Source organism: Amblyomma maculatum, chromosome 11, assembly GCF_055883805.1.
Source record: "Amblyomma maculatum isolate TAMU_Amacu chromosome 11, ASM5588380v1, whole genome shotgun sequence".
Taxonomy (NCBI): Eukaryota; Metazoa; Arthropoda; class Arachnida; order Ixodida; family Ixodidae; genus Amblyomma; species Amblyomma maculatum.
This window is the reverse complement of record NC_139354.1, coordinates 44,003,735-44,021,536: the sequence shown is the minus strand read 5'-3', so window position 1 is coordinate 44,021,536 and position 17,802 is coordinate 44,003,735. Positions and strand designations below refer to the sequence as shown.

Here is a 17,802-nt window from a genome sequence, read left to right as displayed (position 1 = left end):
TGTGCCTGGTTTTTGGCAGGAGTTTTCTGTAGGCCAGTGCTACAGGTGCCACAGAGCACTTTTCATGCGGAATGTGCAAATCTAAAAAAAATTTGTAATTTGACATGGCTTGGCTGCATCTTACTGTTCTTTTAACCTCTTTAAGCCCGATAAGTTTAGTGTCTGTCGTAACAGCAGCCAAAGGTTTGACAAGGGGCTAGTCCTCTTTGGGTTCTGTGATGTTGCAGCTACCAAGTTTAGATGTTTTTGGACATCTTGGAGATGTCTTAGATATGTGTTTGAGGTGGTCATATCTGAGAAGCTTTGCTACAGTGCTGAAAATTTAAGTTCGTGTTTCAAAACTGGCCTGGTATGGCCATTGAGCAACAAATTGCTGGGATATTTTCTTGCATTTAAGAACACTATGGCCACGCCAGAGCTTTCACCATTCTCACTTCTGTGTGTTTTTATTTACGACTGTGTGTTTGTGTGAGCAAAATAAGTTGTGCAGATGTTGCTTGATTGAAGTGCAGAAAGAAAAATAATAAAGCAGTTTTAAACCTGCTGCTGCTGTTTTTGTTGTTACTTTTGACGCTTGCGTGATATTTTGCATGCATCAGCATGAATTGTTTCTTCTAACCTTTTTTCAGGAGCTAATTAATGAGTACTGCCAATACAAAAGCCTATAATTCAGTGAGAACAGTCGGCATATGCATTTTGAGGAATTAATTTTCTTGTTGAGTGGCTCCTTGATGCTGAAGCGACGCGACCTACATCGACTGGCATGGATCTTTAGGGCAGGTGTTTTTCTCAGTGGGAGCGCTATTATCCATTGTTCGAGCGACTGCGTTTTGGAAAGTTCAAAGGACGCGAAAGCGCGCGGGTTTTACACGGCACGCGCTAACGTGACGAGGCAAACAAATAACTCGCACGACGCAAGCAAAACAAGTAATAATCCACTTGTCCGACCTTAGATGAATGCCGGCACGCACACCGATGAAAAGACTCGACTCGCGCGTACAGTCGTGTCGCTTCTCTCTAGCTAAATTCGTCGCAAAGGAGTCGCAGCGACGCAACGTCGCGAGTCGCGTTTTGCAGGCAAACCACGCGCGCGCCATCATGTCTCGAGACAGCGCGCGGCGAGAGATTCGAAGTCGTCGCTGGCAACACTGATTCTAGAGGAAAGGGGGAGGTCTTTCCCCGCCTTCTTTCTCACCACCCTTCCGCTTTGCATTTTTTTGCTTGTGATTGCTTGACAGGTGCAGTCGTCGGGCGTGCGTTATGCGCGACTCGCGGGCGGGCTGCTGCTGCGCTACAACAACGCCAGTGGAGGAGCATCGAGTCGTTGGAGAAGCATGGCGCAGTGCTCGCGGCGATGTGTGTAAACAAGGCGGCCAGCGCCGCGGCAACGACGGCTTCCCAGAGAGCTGCTGAGGCGGGCCGACTCATCGCGTGCGCTGCGCGACGTCGTCGTAGTAGCGGCGGTGGCAGCGCATTGCGTGGTGCTAGTGGTGGTGCTGTGTTGACCACAGTGGCGCGTGCGACCACCGCGGCGTAAGCATCACTCGCGCGCGATCCTCTCCTTGGAGTTTTTTTTTTTTTTTTTTCTCCATTTCTAGCGCGCGGCTTTGTTGTTGTTGCGTTCGTAGCCTTTCTTTCATTTATCTCTCCCCACACCCCAAGGCGGCAAAACTTTGTGGTCGCGCATCGCGTGCCCAAATGTTAATCGACGGCCGCCCTGCGCGCACTGTGGTTAGCAGCAGCCGTGCCCGTTGTGGCGTCGTCGGTCGTCGGACATGGAAAGCGCGAACGGCGGCGTCGTTCGCGTCGACACGACCGCCGTGTTTCTGGACGTTTTCGGTGATCGGACCGAGTTCTCGACGTTCGAGGAGTTCAGCGAGCTGTTTGTGCGCTTCGAGAAGAAGTCGCGCTACATCTTCCGCGTGAAGAACTCTAGCAGCGTCGAGGCGGAGAACCGACGCAGGAAGGACAAGATCGACGCTGCCATCAAATATTCGGGCCTGGTCCTTTGCTGCGTCAACTGCGGCGACGCCAGCAAGACGCTCAAGAGGGTACAGGAAGGGTGAGTATAGTCACTGCAATGATCACATTCCGCGGCCCATTTATTGCGCCGCGCCAGGCATCGCTTCTAGCGTTCACGTTTCGCGCCGCTTAATACGGATCCCCTAAGCAAAGCTATTCCGGTTTGCGTCACAGGGCGTGTGAGTAGGGGAGCTGCCGCGTCTTGCGTAATGTTTACGGGCTTGGCTGCCTCGCCGCGCAGTAGATAGCGCCCGAGCAGGAAGTGCGATTGCGTTTTGCTGCACGGAGGCCTCGTGTTTTGCTCCGTGCGCTTACGGGGAGGAAAAGAATTGCGCGAAAAAGAGAAGAAGCTGGGATGCGCAATGGGGATGCAGTTCCGGAGTTCACGCGCGCTGCAAGCTTCTCGCGCGCGCGCACGTGAGCAACTCCGCAGTGCGCGTCGGTTTTTTGCGATGATCGACGCTCTCGGGGGTGATGGTGTTATTTGTTTTCTGCCCAAATGGTGGATCGTTGACCGTTTCTTCGCCAGGCCCCTAAATAAATAACGTTCGGGCAAGTAGCACCACAGGGAACTCCTACAGGTTCAATCTTTCTCGAAGGAGTTGATGCTCTTTAAATGCGCATTGGCTCTGTTTCTGGGAAGGGCGTGCGCTTGTTTTTCTTGTTGTCGTTTCTTCTGTTTTTAAAGTTATTCATTCGTCGGACCACCCCCCTTCTGCACCCCTCCCTGATCTAAAGAAGGGCAGAGAGAAGCGAGGCGGAACTTGCTCGTTGAAAACGCCTGGAGCTCAGCGAAGCTGTTCCTGGCGTTGCCTCGCGTGCTTTGGAATTCCAGTTGCGAAACATGGTTCGGGAGGGGGGGCTGACTCAGTAGCACGTGGAAACGCGCTTGGCGCCGAGTGCGCCCTGTTCCGCGTTTCTTTCTTGTGCTTGCCTTCTTTTTCTCCCTCTTCCGCGCCCTCTGCATGCTTGCTTCACCGCTTTTTCGGTCAGAAATCCTGGCCGCTGAATGCAGCTATCACCTATGTCCGTGCGCGATCGAGTGTCATGGTCATGGTTACGGTCTGGGAGGAGGGAGGAACGGGACGGTGAGGGTTATATGGCGCCGAGCCCTCCCAAACGATTATCGCGACGACTGGAATGATCGCTGGCGCAACGCTCACTCCGCGGGACCCGCACTGAACGCGGAAACAAAGATTTCATGGCGCTCGCGCGACCACGTGGTTTCTAGGAGCGAGCGCGCGCGGTGTTTTTCTTTTCACCGTGTTTTGATTGGGTCGAATGTGCAGCGCCTTAGTTTTCAGCTGAATACGTAATAGCCTGACTTCATGACACTTGCAGAATGTTTTGCTCGCTTAGAGAGCAGGATAGTGCGATTCGGTGTTAGTCACCCTTTAGTATTCAGGGTCGGCCTGTCGAGTTTGTTTTCTCATTTACGTCGTGATTAACGACGTGTTTTCTTCTCACGTTCCGGTGCAAACGTCTGTCCGCTGGGTAATTTTTCTCACAGTACATTTCATCAGTTAAACCGTACATTTGCTCCCAGGTCTAAACACGTCGCTTCATTTAGTGTCACATGTCAATAAACACATTGAGCAAAGCTTTATGTTAGAGGTGTATATACTTTCCCGCGTTTACTGGATGACCCAGTTGACTGGAATATATGTTCTGATGCTTTTCAATCATATTGGAGCAATTCCCTGCTGCCTTGATTGCGTCATCAGTAAATCTTTCATACTCCACTTTCACATCCAATGTGGGGGGCAAATTAGTCCACTTCTGATTCTACTAAACCTGTCAAATTTTTTTAGAGCATGACTTAGTCATCTATCTTTCAGACCTCATTTTGTGTTTGTGTGTTATTGGTAACTTTATGTTGGTTGTCATGCGGCATCCAATTTTATGTACAATTTGAATATTGGCTGCCACGGAGCCCTGAGAAGCTACATCGATTGAACTGTACAAATAGGTTTTCCCCCCTTCACCTTTACTTGGCACCATATTTTAAAATGACTCTTTTGCACGGACATCGTATACCTACTGATTGGCACCTGGGCCAGTTCTTTCTTGTGTGGGTACAGATGTTTCTTTCCTTTCTTTTTGTCCTTTCTTCCATGCTCAGTGTCTGCTCTACCAAATCACACACCATTAAAGATTATTACCTGTTCTGTTGCCTGGAATCTTTATACAAGTTAGTTTGGTTTGGTAGTCCAGTTATGGTGCTCAAGCCATGTGTTTGTCATTGTGAACAGTAGTGATTGCTTTATTGCATAGGGCGTATGAATGCATTTGAGATATACGTCCTTTATAAGTCTTCTTGGTCCATGTCTCACACCATGGAAATGACCGGCTTTTGCTGTAAGCAGCCTTAATTAAAGTTGCTGTTGCAGATTTTGGATGCAGAAAGTAGGGCCACTCAACATGTTTTATTTACCCCTTGTCTGTCTTTGCTAACTGTGTCCACACCTTTCCAAGAGGCAGAGCTCTCACAAACATGAAGTTCCAGCTAGCCCAAGCACTTCTGTGCAGGCAATGTAAATACAAAAAACTAGGAAAACAAAACAACAAAAAGGCCTAAACAACCCATAATGTTTAAGCGTTTAAGTTAATTTTAACAGGCCTAGGTACACAGGTCCATTTTCATTTTTTACGATAGTTCAGGATTCTACAATGGTCTGAAAAGCTTTGCGAGGTTGTGACAGTAATTTGTTTCCGGGGGTAAGCATTATCATCCAGGAGGTTATACAGAAGCTCTAGTTACTGACTGCAGATGTGTGCCCTTCTTTGTAGGGATATAGGCACGGGATATTTTATTGCATATTTTCTCCATTGTAATGATGCTTCAGCTTAAAACACTATCATACACAGATCACCACATGCTATTTGCATATGACTGCTGAATAATTTGTAATGTATTTTTTTTCTTGCCTGTTTCGGTTTTGGTTCCAATAGCCTAGCGATGGCTACAAAGTCATATTATGTCCAGGTCATGTGAGAAATGAGAAGGCTGTGGTATAATCATTCCTTCATTGTTCTAGTTCACTGCAATGTTCGGCCAGCCTACTTCAACTACATGAATCACAACAAGTGTAGAAAAAGCAATTATATCGCAGTTTTTCATCCTGTCACGGGACCAAGACTTCACTTCGACGTCATAGCAATTGCTCAGATGTTGAAACTGAAACAGATGAGAAAGGAAAATTCATTTATAAATTATTTAGCGGTTCATGAGCGAGAACCACGTGATGGTTCATGTATAGTGACGTCTTACATATGATAAAAAAAATGCAACCAAAGTTTGACTTCATGGTTTTTACTGGTGGCAGTAACAAGGGTCAAATTTCTGGAAATAAAGAGGCGTTAAATAATCCACTCATATTTTCAACTCTTCCAATGCCATACGAACAGCAAGTCTACGTTAGATTAACCAACTGTTCAACTTTTCAGCTGCACTGCCATTCATTTGACTATTTTGCCTATTGTTAAAATGAGATGCCTTGCCGGAAAGGACTCGGACAATTCCTTTGTGAGAGATGTTCTAACTTCCCTGGGAACTGTTTCAAGTAATGCCTCTGGCATTGCTTGCCTGCAAAGTAATTTTGGCATTGCTTAGTATAAACTTTGACCCATATATGTGGTGTACGCCTTGCACCATTGATTACTTTTCTTGATGCATGTTGTAAGTGCTTCCTGGTTTTCCTTAAGGTTGTCAGTGTTGCTTCTCAAAACTGCATTTTGCGGTGGGAAAAGCTGCAAGGCGTTCCTTACATAGTGCCTCATTTGCGTAAACTTAACATGCATGACAGCATGCTTCCGCGTGTCTCTGGGCCCATGTTCATGGCCGCTCGTGCTCCTTCCGCTTTCGGCAAATAGGCTCGGCATGGTTGAGATCGATTCATTTTAGTTCCGTGCGTTGGATGTCATGAGCGCTTATTACCATAGAAATAAGCATCGCAATTTTTTTCCTCACTTTTTAAGCCAAAGATGGGCTCGTTGTGAAGTGCCCTGTTTGTCTATAACGTCCTTGACTATACATATATTCTCGTGCCGATTAGCATTCGTGACGTCATTCCCGCTCGTGGTGGTGGCAGAGCTCTGCCCTTTTTTTATCACCCTCGAAGAAATCTTGGCACGAGCGGCGCACGGCCCGACTTTTTTTTTTTTTTTTCCTCCAGTTAGTGTGAGATGGGGATGTGTGCAGTGTCCTTTTCTGTACTTTCCACGTGCCGCCGTCGGGTTAGCCCGATCCTGCTAGGCCTAACCACCGCGCAGGCCGGATAAACCACGTGCGCGGAAACGCCTGTGAAGGGGAACCGATTGCAACAACAGGATTCAAATGGTCAGGTCAACAGGAAACCACGAGAGGCGCGGAGGGCGGTTGACTCCTCCGTTGAGAGAAAGGAGAGGAGGGGGTCTAACCACTTTCTCAGTGTGAGCGTGCTGTGAGGAATAGGCAAGCAGGTGCGCGTACGCGAAGAGCAGCAGACGCCGCATTTTAATCGCGCGCCGTCTTGGCACGCCGCGCTCTGGCAGTCCCGAGGAACTTGGCACGGGCACGCGTTTGCGCGAGGAGTGGACGACAACGGCACACTCTTCTGTGCCGCGAATGGTGTAACCTTGAGGCGAGATTGAATTGCTGCCTGAAAAGGAGAGGAAGGGGGGAGGGGGGGGGGGGGGGTGTACCGGGAAAGACAGAAAAATACGTTATTTTCTCGGCTTTCCACCTCCTTTGGGAAAGGGAGTTAAGAGCAGGGTCAGGGTTTCTGCCTCTTACCTGTTGGCTTTCCTCCTCCCCCTCAGCGGTCCCAGCGCAAAGGTAGGGCAAGGGGATTCCCCGGGACAGGGCTCTGCAGTGAGGGGGGGGGGGGGGGGGGGGCTGCATGTACTGTAGGTGTGTTAAGGTAGCATGTGCAGGTTTTGACCGGCAGGAAGTAAAGGGGCGCTGCAGTGGCAGTGTTGTAAGGGGGGGGGGGGGGGGGGGAATGTGCTGCACATATTGCAGGTATCTTAAAAGAGAATGTGCAGGCAATGAAGAGAGCTGGAGAACACAGTTGCAGCATTTTGTGGACATTTTTTTCCACGAGAAGAAAAGTAGACTCGGAGTTGTTTTCTGCCTGAATTCGGAGAGTAATAATGAGTGGAAAAAAAACTGTTTGGACGCAGCCTGAGAGCAAGTTTGGAAGCATATAGGGGGATAAGGGAGGTCGCACTAGTAACCACCAAAGTAACTGCCCCTTCCCTCAGCACTTTTGCAAGGAACTCGCAAAAAATAGCATATGCCTTCCCAAAGTTGGCAAGCACACAACACTCCAGCGCGCTTAGGACAATAAAGTATGAGCTGTTACAAAATAGACACTGGAAAGAAACAAGGCGGGCAGAGAACAAAATGTGCAGTTCCATGCACTGCCTCTCCAATCTGTGCGGTTGCCGCTGCTTCCTCAACAAGTTTGCAAAGAAGGAGAATGAAGAAAGAGCGTTGTCGTCATCAGCCTCCGGCAGCGTGTGACACTGAAGGAATAATAAGTGATGACCCAAAGCGCAGGCCGTGCTTGGCGAAACTCCCCCCCTTCTCCCCTCAGGTGGCTGTTTCAGGAAGCTGGCAGGAGTCGCAGTTGTTGTTGTTGCGCCAAGGCAGAAAAGTGAAAGGAGCGTTAGTGCGGCGATAAGGGTGCGATGCGAGAGAGGCGTGCGATTCCCACTTCCTTGTGTGTTGTAATACCTTCCTGCTGTGCTGCTCCCCGAAGGTCTTGGTCAGGGATACGAGAGAGGGGGGGGGGGATGAGAGGGCAAAAGAAGAGTGGAATGGCTGCTTTGTAGGCCAGCGCTGAGATACTTCGTGCCTCTCGAGTGGTTCTTCCTTCTCCATCTGTGGAGAAAGTCCCTTGTGGTGGAATTCCAGTGGCGTAGTAAACCGGGAAGCGCGAAGTGTGGGCAGATAGCTTATCGCTCGCTCCGCTTCGTGCTGGTTGTTTCAGGGGCTCGAGAGGTCGGAGATGCTGTCCCTAGCTTCTCTTTAAACAGAGATATAGTTAGACAAGGTTTAGCGACAGTAATTGCGGTGCAGTTAGGCTTGGTGGAGACATTACTTCGCTTTCACAAGCTTTTTCTCCTTATAATACAGAAACCTTTTTTGTTACCAATCTCCTGCTTCGTTTTTCACATTATCGCTGTTATATTGTTATTATGATGCATTTTCTATTTTGAAGGTTTCAAAAAGAAGCGTCACTTCTGACTGTTGCTCCGACACAGCTGGTCTTTCACGAACTTTGATAGAAAAGGCGTTTGGCACCCTTGAGTGCACCAGATTTGGCTCTCACTGGTTCAGTAGCACCTAAGTGTCTCATGCTTTACAATGATTATTTGTAATGATTTATTGATGTATCTATTCTGCCATGCGAGTATCAAATTACAGACGCATCAAAACCTTTTTGTATGTTTCTGCAGTCATGCTAAAGAAAGCAGGGACCATGGAGTACACTTATGCAGGAAAAACTGTTGGACCTGCGCCTGCAAAATTTTTTTTCCACATTCATGGGAACGGCTAGGCCGGAGAAACGCATTTGAAAAAACTCCAACAATCCGAAATTTTGCTTGGGTCTGGCAAAGACATAAACCTTAGTCAAGGACAACAGTTCGCTTCCTCCCTCCTTACTTTGCTATGAAAGAGTAAGCAAGTCTTGTGCAATTAACATGCCGACGCTGTACTTTACCTGAACGTCGAAAGTGCGTGTATCTGCATCATGTGCTCTTGATACGACGCATTTAGGAGGCGACGCACGCAGCCACCTTCTGTTCCTCCTGTGTGTCCGGCATGTGTATTTCTTGCGCGTCTTTGATTGGCTGTGACCGCGGCAATCTCTGATTAGGTATGCCCTTGGCAATGGAGTAGCCTTCCTTGTGATCGAGATCATTGCCAAACTTCGGCTTCTGAATATTTTGCGCATCTCCGAAACTGTTTTTAATTTTAATGTCTTTTGCTTGGTATGCTTCTGGCATTATCGACCTGGAGCAGTCTTCCTTTGCCAAACTTTGGCTTCTGAATATTGTGCGCATCTAAAGCTTTTTTTTTTTAATGCAGGCAAGCAATGTCTTTAGAACAGAAGTGTCATTCTTTGCCAGATATTAAAAACATTAAACTCATGTTCATAGTTGTGCATAGATTTTGATAACTACAGTTGAGGTTAGGACTATTGTTTTTTGCGAGTTAGTCTTTTATTGCTGGTGTGTAATCGTTGACTTGTCACAGCAAAAAAAAAAAAGAAAAGAAAGAAAGCAACAGGGAACTAGCATGGGTAACAAAGTTGTGAGAGGAGAGTTTTTCTTGTATAGAAAGGCGCATTTCTTAGTTGCTTATATAGTACCAACTATCCTGCCAGAAAAAAGAAAAGAAGAGAGGCAAAACAAGGAAATGTATATTTTTTTGTTACCTTCTGACTCAAAAACAGTGATATACAAAAAAAAAGCATCTTTCTTTTCTACTTTGTATAACTTTTTATTTATAGTTAAGGACTTTATGTATAGCTGCATAATAAAGTTGTTATGTGGCGGTGGGGCTAGGTGGGTGATGATCGGAGCAGTAATTAAGAGAAACCTGTGAAAATTTTCGTTTTTGTCAACCTGTAGCTTTTTCAGCAAACCAACTTTGTGTTATACTGTACTAAAACTTCCCACGAAACGGAATTGTAGCAGCTCAGGCATGCCTTTGCTTGCCCACAAAATCTTTTAGCCCTGAGGTTCGTGTCTTTTCACATGATAGCTTCAAGGCACCTGTTCAGCGGAGAACCCGGCATTGTCCGATTGCCCGACCTCCTGTTGCAAAAATCCAATTTGGACAACAAGATTGTGATGTCGTAGTCGTGTGACATCACGCAGGAACTTCATGTGCACCACGAAATTTATGCGAAACACATGATACTACGCATTGATTGGAAATAATTAAAACATCTTATTTCGTCATTTTATTCCGCAAAATATTGCTGCACATAATTTTACAAAGCAATCAAGTTTCCTTGAAGACGAACATTGAGAATTTAGGTGTCCGGTTTGGGATTTGAACCACGACTTGGTTTGCGAGCCGGAGGTGTTACGATAGGCAACACAATGTACGCATGTGCTGCTTGTGAACAAGTAGTATACATGTATATTGTATTTGCTTAAAGTAGTATATTACAATTGTGTGCTAATAAGTGCTTGTAATTATAGAGGACCACAGGTTTCTATTGCGTCATTACTCTTAATTCTGACCTTAAGTGTTCCCCTAATTTTTTTTAACTTATTAGCCGCAGTGGGTTTTCAGGCAGTGTGAGCTCAAACTTCACTCGAAGCACTCGTTCTTTTTTTTTTTTTTTTTAATGAATAAACCTGCCATCTATTCATGTTTTGATTGACCAGCAACTAAGAATAGCAAAGCCAGGTCCTAATTTACAGGAACCCAGGAGAAGAGGTTAGGCTACTATGATTTGTTAAAAGGTTGCCAGGACTAATTTTCATAGGATTGTGTAGTTTGTTTTCTTCAAGAAGGTAGACTAAATTTTTGCCTCATGATTTTTTTCTTTCCTCGAATGATTCATTACACATCAGAATGCATTGTCCACTGTGGGGTATTCACCTGCTACTGCTAGATACTGAATTTCTTCCTGATGTTGTGTTGGTTTTGTCAACCAAGAACTATGGCTATGAATTAGAAATGCGAGGCTTTAAACAAAAAGTGCAGTATGGACGCTGATGAGGCATTTTTTTTTTAATTCCAATTGTATCACTTTTTTTTTTTTGTGCCTCACTCGACGTATCCAATTTTTACTTGTCAGAGCCTTTGTTCAATCGATTAATATGAATTGAGTTTGGCACTAGGAAGAACTTTGGTTATAAATTATTCAGCATTTGTAAGCAAATACCCCGTTTTGATCATATATTTATTCTACTGCTTATGGCATCATTTAACAGAAGCAAACACGGAACTAAAATTAAGTGTCTATATAGTCCTCCAACAGCCACAAATGCATTCTGGTAATCCTCAGGCCATTAGCCAAAGCTAGTTAGTGCAGGCCCAATTCTATAAATGCTAGAGGCAGCCTGTTGATAGTTGCAGACATCAATTGCAGGAGATTGAGACTGTGGAATAACGCTAGGAAATTATAATTGTGAAAGAAAGGTGTGTGCAAACATTTGGAAGTCTTAAATTTATTCAGTAACACATCAGCCAAGCAGTAGATGACAGCAGAACGTATCTAGATCTGGAAACTGAATTTAATAAATTACCTCCGCGCCAATGACGAAGGCTGAAACGTCATACCACGGTGGCCTGAACTTGGTGACCTACCACGCAAAGGCACGCATTGTGATATATCACATTACAGCGACTCTGCTTGTAATCTGTCACAGCACACTCAATATTCTTGTTAAACATTGATACGGAGCTTGCTGCTGCGTGTCATGTTTTATTTATTTATTTTTTTTTTTTTTCAATATTGGGGGGGGGGGGGGGGGCGACAACTTGATTTAAATTGCCATGGCGATGACGTTTAGATATTGTTGCGGATTTGTTTGGTCAGTGCCTCCTTGAGTTATCCGTGCCTGCAGCGTTGGGGGGTTTGCCTCCCGCCAACCCCTCTCCCTCTATTCCCACTCCCTTTCTCAATAGGGCGTAATTCTGGCTCCGCCTCGCGGCCACGGTGCGAAGTTATTCTCTAACAGCATGGCCTCCGAGATCCGAAGGCCATGCTAGCAGTTGCTCCTCGCGCCAGTGGAGCAGCCGCTTGCGGGAAACTGCCATGAATTTTAATGGTCTTGAAGGTATTTCAAACCAACAGAAAATCAAAAAAGGGCTACGAATGCAAAAGTGTGCCTGCATATGTTTCGCATGTGCAACGCTAGTGCCACCACACAGTCCCTCAGCGAAACAGACCACCAATTTCAATACTGTTATAATACTGTGGAGACGGGCGCGACGTTGCAAGCACTGTTTTACAGGAGGCGCTAGTTTGGTTCGTGACGGACTTTGCAGCAGAAGAATAACAGTCGATCAGACATCGCTTTGAATTTTTAAATATGCGTTAAAATGACATGTGCTAAACTGTTTTGTAGTCATTTCAATGGGCGTTGCTGCACTTGTATTTGAATACCTAGCTTGGTACGCCTTGACTGCCCTGATTTCTAGCGGTCTAGGTGTTCCTGGAACCATGACCCCCTTTTCTTCCATATCTGTAATCAGCCTTCACCAAAGTAACCGGCACAAAAAGTCCTTTCAACGCAGCGGGCTTATATGAGCAAGAAGGTTTTATCTCTTCCGATTGCTCCTAACATTTTGGCACCGGTGCGGATATTGTATCCTGATGGAAAGGCGCATTTCTGGCTGCAGGAGGCGACTGTACCTCAACCTTATAGGCTATTATGGTTCTTTCCATCACTGTCATGGGTGCAGAATAAATTGCGTCATCAGAGAGGGGTGCCCGCATTGTTTTGATCTCGGCACATTTTGTCCCGGGTCTGGTCACTTGTGAAGCTCTTTCCACTTACGGGTGAGTTGCACAGAGTGCTTGTCTTGAAACATGTTGTGGGTCAGCTTCGTAGTAGATTGGTGTTAAATTTGTTTGCGATAACAGTGATAGGGCTCCTTCCTTATTACCCTTTGAGCATTGGGCACGGTATAGAAATGGTCTGTCATTTTTCGCCAATGCCAATAACAGCTGCCCGTGTAAGTGCGTTCTTTTTATTCGACTCATTTCTTTTTTTTTTTTTTTTTTTTTTTTTGCCGTGTCAGCCTCTTTGCAGAAATCTTATCTTTAGTTTACAGAGGAGCATCAGAACTTGGTTGCTGGGACCGGTTACACCGGAGGAGGGCCACAATCTGGTGTTATCTCGTGGGACAACAACACGCGAAGACTGAAAGACCAGGTCGCACATTGCGTAGTATTAGTGCACTTGACCCTTGGAAGCTCTGAGGGGGGTGGCTGCCCATATCACGCAGGGCTGTTTTCTCTTCAGACTCTCCCCCCCCCCCCCCCCCCTCTCATCTTTTTTCCTGTCACCCCGGATGTACTCGAAAGAGGTCAACACTGAGCTTGTGAACAAAGAGCGGCAAAAAAGGCCAAGAAAGGAACGCCGGAGCGCAAAAGAATTGTGCCGTCGCAGCAGAGAATTGCGCCACACTCGGTGGAAGTGTTTGTGTAATCGTTGCTCGGAATTTTTTGCGCAAGCCTTTCTGTGGGCCTCTTCGCAAAGCAGTACCAAATCGGGCTCAGCAGGAATTAGTCCTTGTAAACTTATTGTTTTTGATGGGAAAAAGGAAAGAATTCCAGGCTTATCTTGGCACTAAGAGCAAGTACGCGACGTAAAACTTTCTTTTATCTCACTATCATTTTTCTGCGAGTGCATCGAGGCCGTGGCCTGAGTGGCGGAAGTACATTGCCACTGGTGAGAACCGATTAAAAAATGAACCGTTCCTGTGAAAGGGGGCATATCAGGCTCCCATTTGAATGTAACGTTTCGAGTTGCGTTGTTAATAAAAGGCTTGCAGCCCAAGGTACAAGACTGTGAATTCTCCTTGTGCAAGGTGCTTGCATACTTTTGGACGCACAAGGTCTGTTCAGAAGTATCAAGACTACATTCACACAAAAACAATACTGTCTCGCTCTCCTTGTGTGACAGTAGTTCTTATCAAATTAACAAAAGCATTTCCTTCTGCTGTCGGGGCAATACATTTGTAACCAATTTGGAGCATACTTTTTCCATATGCCAAACATCTGATGTGGTTGAATGCCCTCTGGATATCTGTGCATTCAGTTTTATCTCATTTTCCTCATTTCGGCATGCTGACGGACGCCCTCTGTGTTGCTCATCGTCAGTGCCCTCCTGTTCTTATTCACATTTTTCGGGCTGAATATCTGTTTTTGATATGGCATCCTCTTCATAGGCTTCATTGATTGTGTCAAGGGTCTGAGTGCCAGAGTTGATCACTTTCATGCAATATTTAATTGTATATTGCTGTTCACAATTGTACAACAGCTCACTGTAGCCATGACTGCTGCTTTGGGTGCGATGCGCAGATTGAGAATTAACTGAGAGGAGCAGCTTTTATAACATAAAAAAACCTTATTAGGCAAACTTAGTCATGCTGTATTTGACAGAAACTCCTCCACGATTCCTTGTCATATAAAATTTGCTTTCGACTTGTGCTGAGGAAAGATTGCAGAACACTTTATCTGAACAAATTTTCCGTAGTTGGCATTCATCAGAAAAGCGTAAGGTACAAGACTTGATAAAATTGCTTGATGCTAATTGATAAAAAGCACAAGGGTGGTGTCTGTACCATTTCCACACACTTGTTGGGTATGAATGGTAACTCTGCCAAACGTCAATCATGCAGCGACTTAGCTTGAATTGATGGGCACCTAGCTTTAAATACACATTCCAGCGGATGAGACAATGCAGCCTGTGAATAACCATTGATGGAGGGAAATTGACCTATTTTCCTCTTTGTTGGGTTTGCCATTAAGGACAATCGAAATATGCGTGTGGGGAGAACGAGAGGGTGAGGTTGGAGCTAGGAAGTGGGGGTCTATTGAAAACGACGTGCCATTGTGGCACGCCAACACGTCTAGCGCGTTTCCATTGTGTAGCAGATTATTCCTGCTCTACGCTCGAGAAAACAATTCCTTTCCCCAGGCCACCTGCGTGGACAGCTCAATAAGTGAAGAAAGCAATCTCTTCAGAGTGTGGTGGTATACCTGCAGGACCTCCTTTGCTGTGACACTTGCAAGACGTGCGTTTAGCCATCGTTGGTACTTAACCACGTCAGCGACATATCATATTGCTTTGCGTTTTGTTTTTGCTGACGTTCCGAATAGTGCTTGGCCTTGTTCGAAAGGGTTGCAAGATGCAAAGCCAGTTTTCTGCGTAATTTAAGAATTAAAGTTTTTGCCTGAGAAATTGTGCAGATGCTAAACCTGTGTTGCTGGGGCAACGCAAGAGTGCTGTAGTAGGATACATCTTCAAAAAAGAAAAAAAAAAAAAGCAGCAGCTGGCAAGAATGGGTCACAGTCCATGCATTTTATATTGCTGCACAGACCAGTGGTAGATGAAGTAAATTGGCCTTTAATTGTTTGAGTGCGTTAAACCAAGACAGAGGTGTCAAAGTGCGGCAGCATTTGGAAGCTGTTGTGTTCCTGTAGGTATGTTCCTGCCAGTCCTTTGAGCAGTTTGCCCCTTAGGAAAGATAGGGTCAAGCCTAGGTCATAAATGTGTTCCACTTTATGACGTGAGCGTGCGCAACTTTCATTTTAAAGGAAAGTGAAGGGGGTAATTTTTTGACCCTTCCTTTTTCCTTGATTATCTTTCCGTTTTTTGACCTGCATATGTTGGGTTCCTTTCTGATATGCTTCCATGAGTTGAACTTTGCTGCCCAGGCGCGGTGAACTTTTTCTCATGGATGAAAGCCGCCCTACTGCGCAGTTTCTACGATCACTGTAGTCCTGCTTGTGTCCCCCTCCCCCTCTCCCCTTTATCAGCAGAAACGAAGATAAGGGTAGAGGCACATGGAAGTTTGGACAGGCAAAGAAAGTGACTTTCTGAGCCAGCTTGTGGTGGGGGGGACATTGTGGGACATGCCAAGCCGATAAAAAGATGGATTCAGCTCACTGTTGTTTTTGTCTTGAGCAACGGCTAGCAATTAGTAAAAGAACTGGCACCAACCCCGCCACTGCTGTTTGTCCTCCCAACGTGGAAGCCACATTTTTTTTTTTTTCTGCCGTTATCTATGTCGGGCAAGTGCAGATGGGCAGGCGTTTTGCCGCTGTAATCACGTGATGGGTGACTGCACAGCTGTCACATGCCTCCCGATGTTGGGGTAGAAGCGGTACTGTTTGAATATGGTTTTTGTTTTTTTCTGCTGTCATGAAATAGTGATGCAGTTAGGCCGCACTGCAGTGGATGTCAGCGTTGCTGCCTCAGCAAGAAATTATTGTTTTGTTATTGGAGAAGCATAATTTAAACTGTTTTTTTTTGTTCATACTACTCTTCTAATTTGAGAATTTAACGTAGATTTCTTGCAGTGGCTAGTCGTCTCTGTGACTCGCGTGGGGATAGTCACGAGCACCAGTTTACTGTGGCTTTCAGGACCATTCCATCACTCTGAATTTTCAGTTGCTGATTGTAGAAGCCATCCTTAATTTTAGGCTTACAGTTAAATTTCTGCAACTAAGCCTTTAAATCGTTTCAGTCATAATACTTGCGCTGCTAAGCAATTTATTGTAGCATGAGAGATGGAAATGATTATGTGCAAAATACTGTTTATTAGCTTGTTGTGTGGGAAAATGGTTTGTGTCTCATCTGTTGGATGTTCTTTTGTGTTGTTGTTTTGTCACATATGGCAGTAGGCATCGCTTGCACAGAACACCAAACATATACACTGGACGTATGCACAAGTTCATCTGCGTGTCACACCTATAGGGGAGGGGTGGCAAAGAAAGCTTGCATTCGTGCCACCAGGTGTCATTGCATTACTTTCTGCTTCAGTGGGGCATTGTTCGATCTTGCACTCATGCACATGCCAGTGAGGAGTTTCTGTTGGAACACGATCTGGAGATGGGCTATGCAAAGGAAGCAGAAACGTAGTAAAAAGACTATTAGATGTATATCAAGGCTAGACCATTCTGTTACTGATGCTGCGGGATTGCATATACAGGAATTTCATGGGATGTGCAGGCCGATTATTAGACTGGGAAAATGCCGTAGACAATAGACAAATCACAGATGTGTCTATACTAAAATGGCAACAAAACTATTTCTTCCTTGATCTATACTGCTTTGTGCACATGAGGTATAGATCCAAACTAAACGGATTAATTAACGCTCAGAGCAGCCGTATGCACAGTAAGATCACATCACATTAGGTTATTATAGAACTGCAATAAAACTGCCGACACAGCACAAGTGTAAGCGGACACTTTCGGTGCAACGATTTCCTCCGTGGTGTTTTGTGGGTTTTATCTACGTATGTGGGCAAAGGTACTGCTCTGTGTGGGCACGGCTACCAGTATGTACGATTAAGGATACCGCTGTGCACAGGCAAGGATGTCGTTGTTTACAGGCAAGAATATTCTTTTTGTATACGCAAGGATTTGGCACATTCCGAGAAAAATGTTGCCAGCCAAGCAACAGGAACCTTTTAATATTTAGCAACGTAAACAGATTCAGTGCTAGTTGACCTTTCTCATTCGGCAAACAAAGTGTTCAGGGCACGGCATATTGGCAGCTTGCAAAAGAACAGGAAAAAAAATACGCATTACTTTGTGTCAACCGGCTGCAGCGTAGAGGCTTCCTGGCTCTTTAAGCTGTGCCGCGTCTTCTAAAAATAGGGGCTAAGAAATAAGAAAGCAAATAAATGTGCAGTGTTGCTGAAAGCCTGTTCGCTTGCCGCTTTTTCTCTTCATTTGCGTTGCACTCCGTGTATTAACGTGTGGCTGAACCGTTGACATATCGAGCAGCGTCGTTTGTTTACGTCAGATTTGTTGCCTCGCCTGTGACACATATTGTCTGCTCCCAAACACTTGAAATGTCGCGCGCGCTTATGTGTGTAATGTCAGGTCGCTTGTAATGGCTGCGCGTATAGCTATAAGTGGCTCCGGTTACTTAACTAGGAAGAAAGACGCCATGATGCCTTCCCAAAAATGTTTTGAAAGGGAAGGCGCAACTTGGGGAGACCTGTATATTCCGTTTTGTTTTTGCGCTGCCTTTCACTTCTGCACTTAGAACAAGCAAATGGATTGGTTTGAGAGCCATTGT

At 45.6% G+C, this 17,802-nt stretch overlaps 1 protein-coding gene across 1 annotated transcript in view; it reads left to right on the top strand.

Annotated features, from left to right (window-relative positions):
* The first annotated feature begins 1,219 nt into the window (after positions 1 to 1,219).
* The window catches only part of LOC146173686 (uncharacterized), a 40,911-nt gene continuing 24,328 nt past the window's right edge, over positions 1,220 to 17,802 (top strand). Inside the window, exon 1 of the mRNA XM_084584632.1 lies at positions 1,220 to 2,062. Within this exon, the coding sequence (XP_084440758.1) occupies positions 1,776 to 2,062 (287 nt within the window). The 5' untranslated portion in view covers positions 1,220 to 1,775. The remainder of the gene's footprint in view (positions 2,063 to 17,802) is intronic.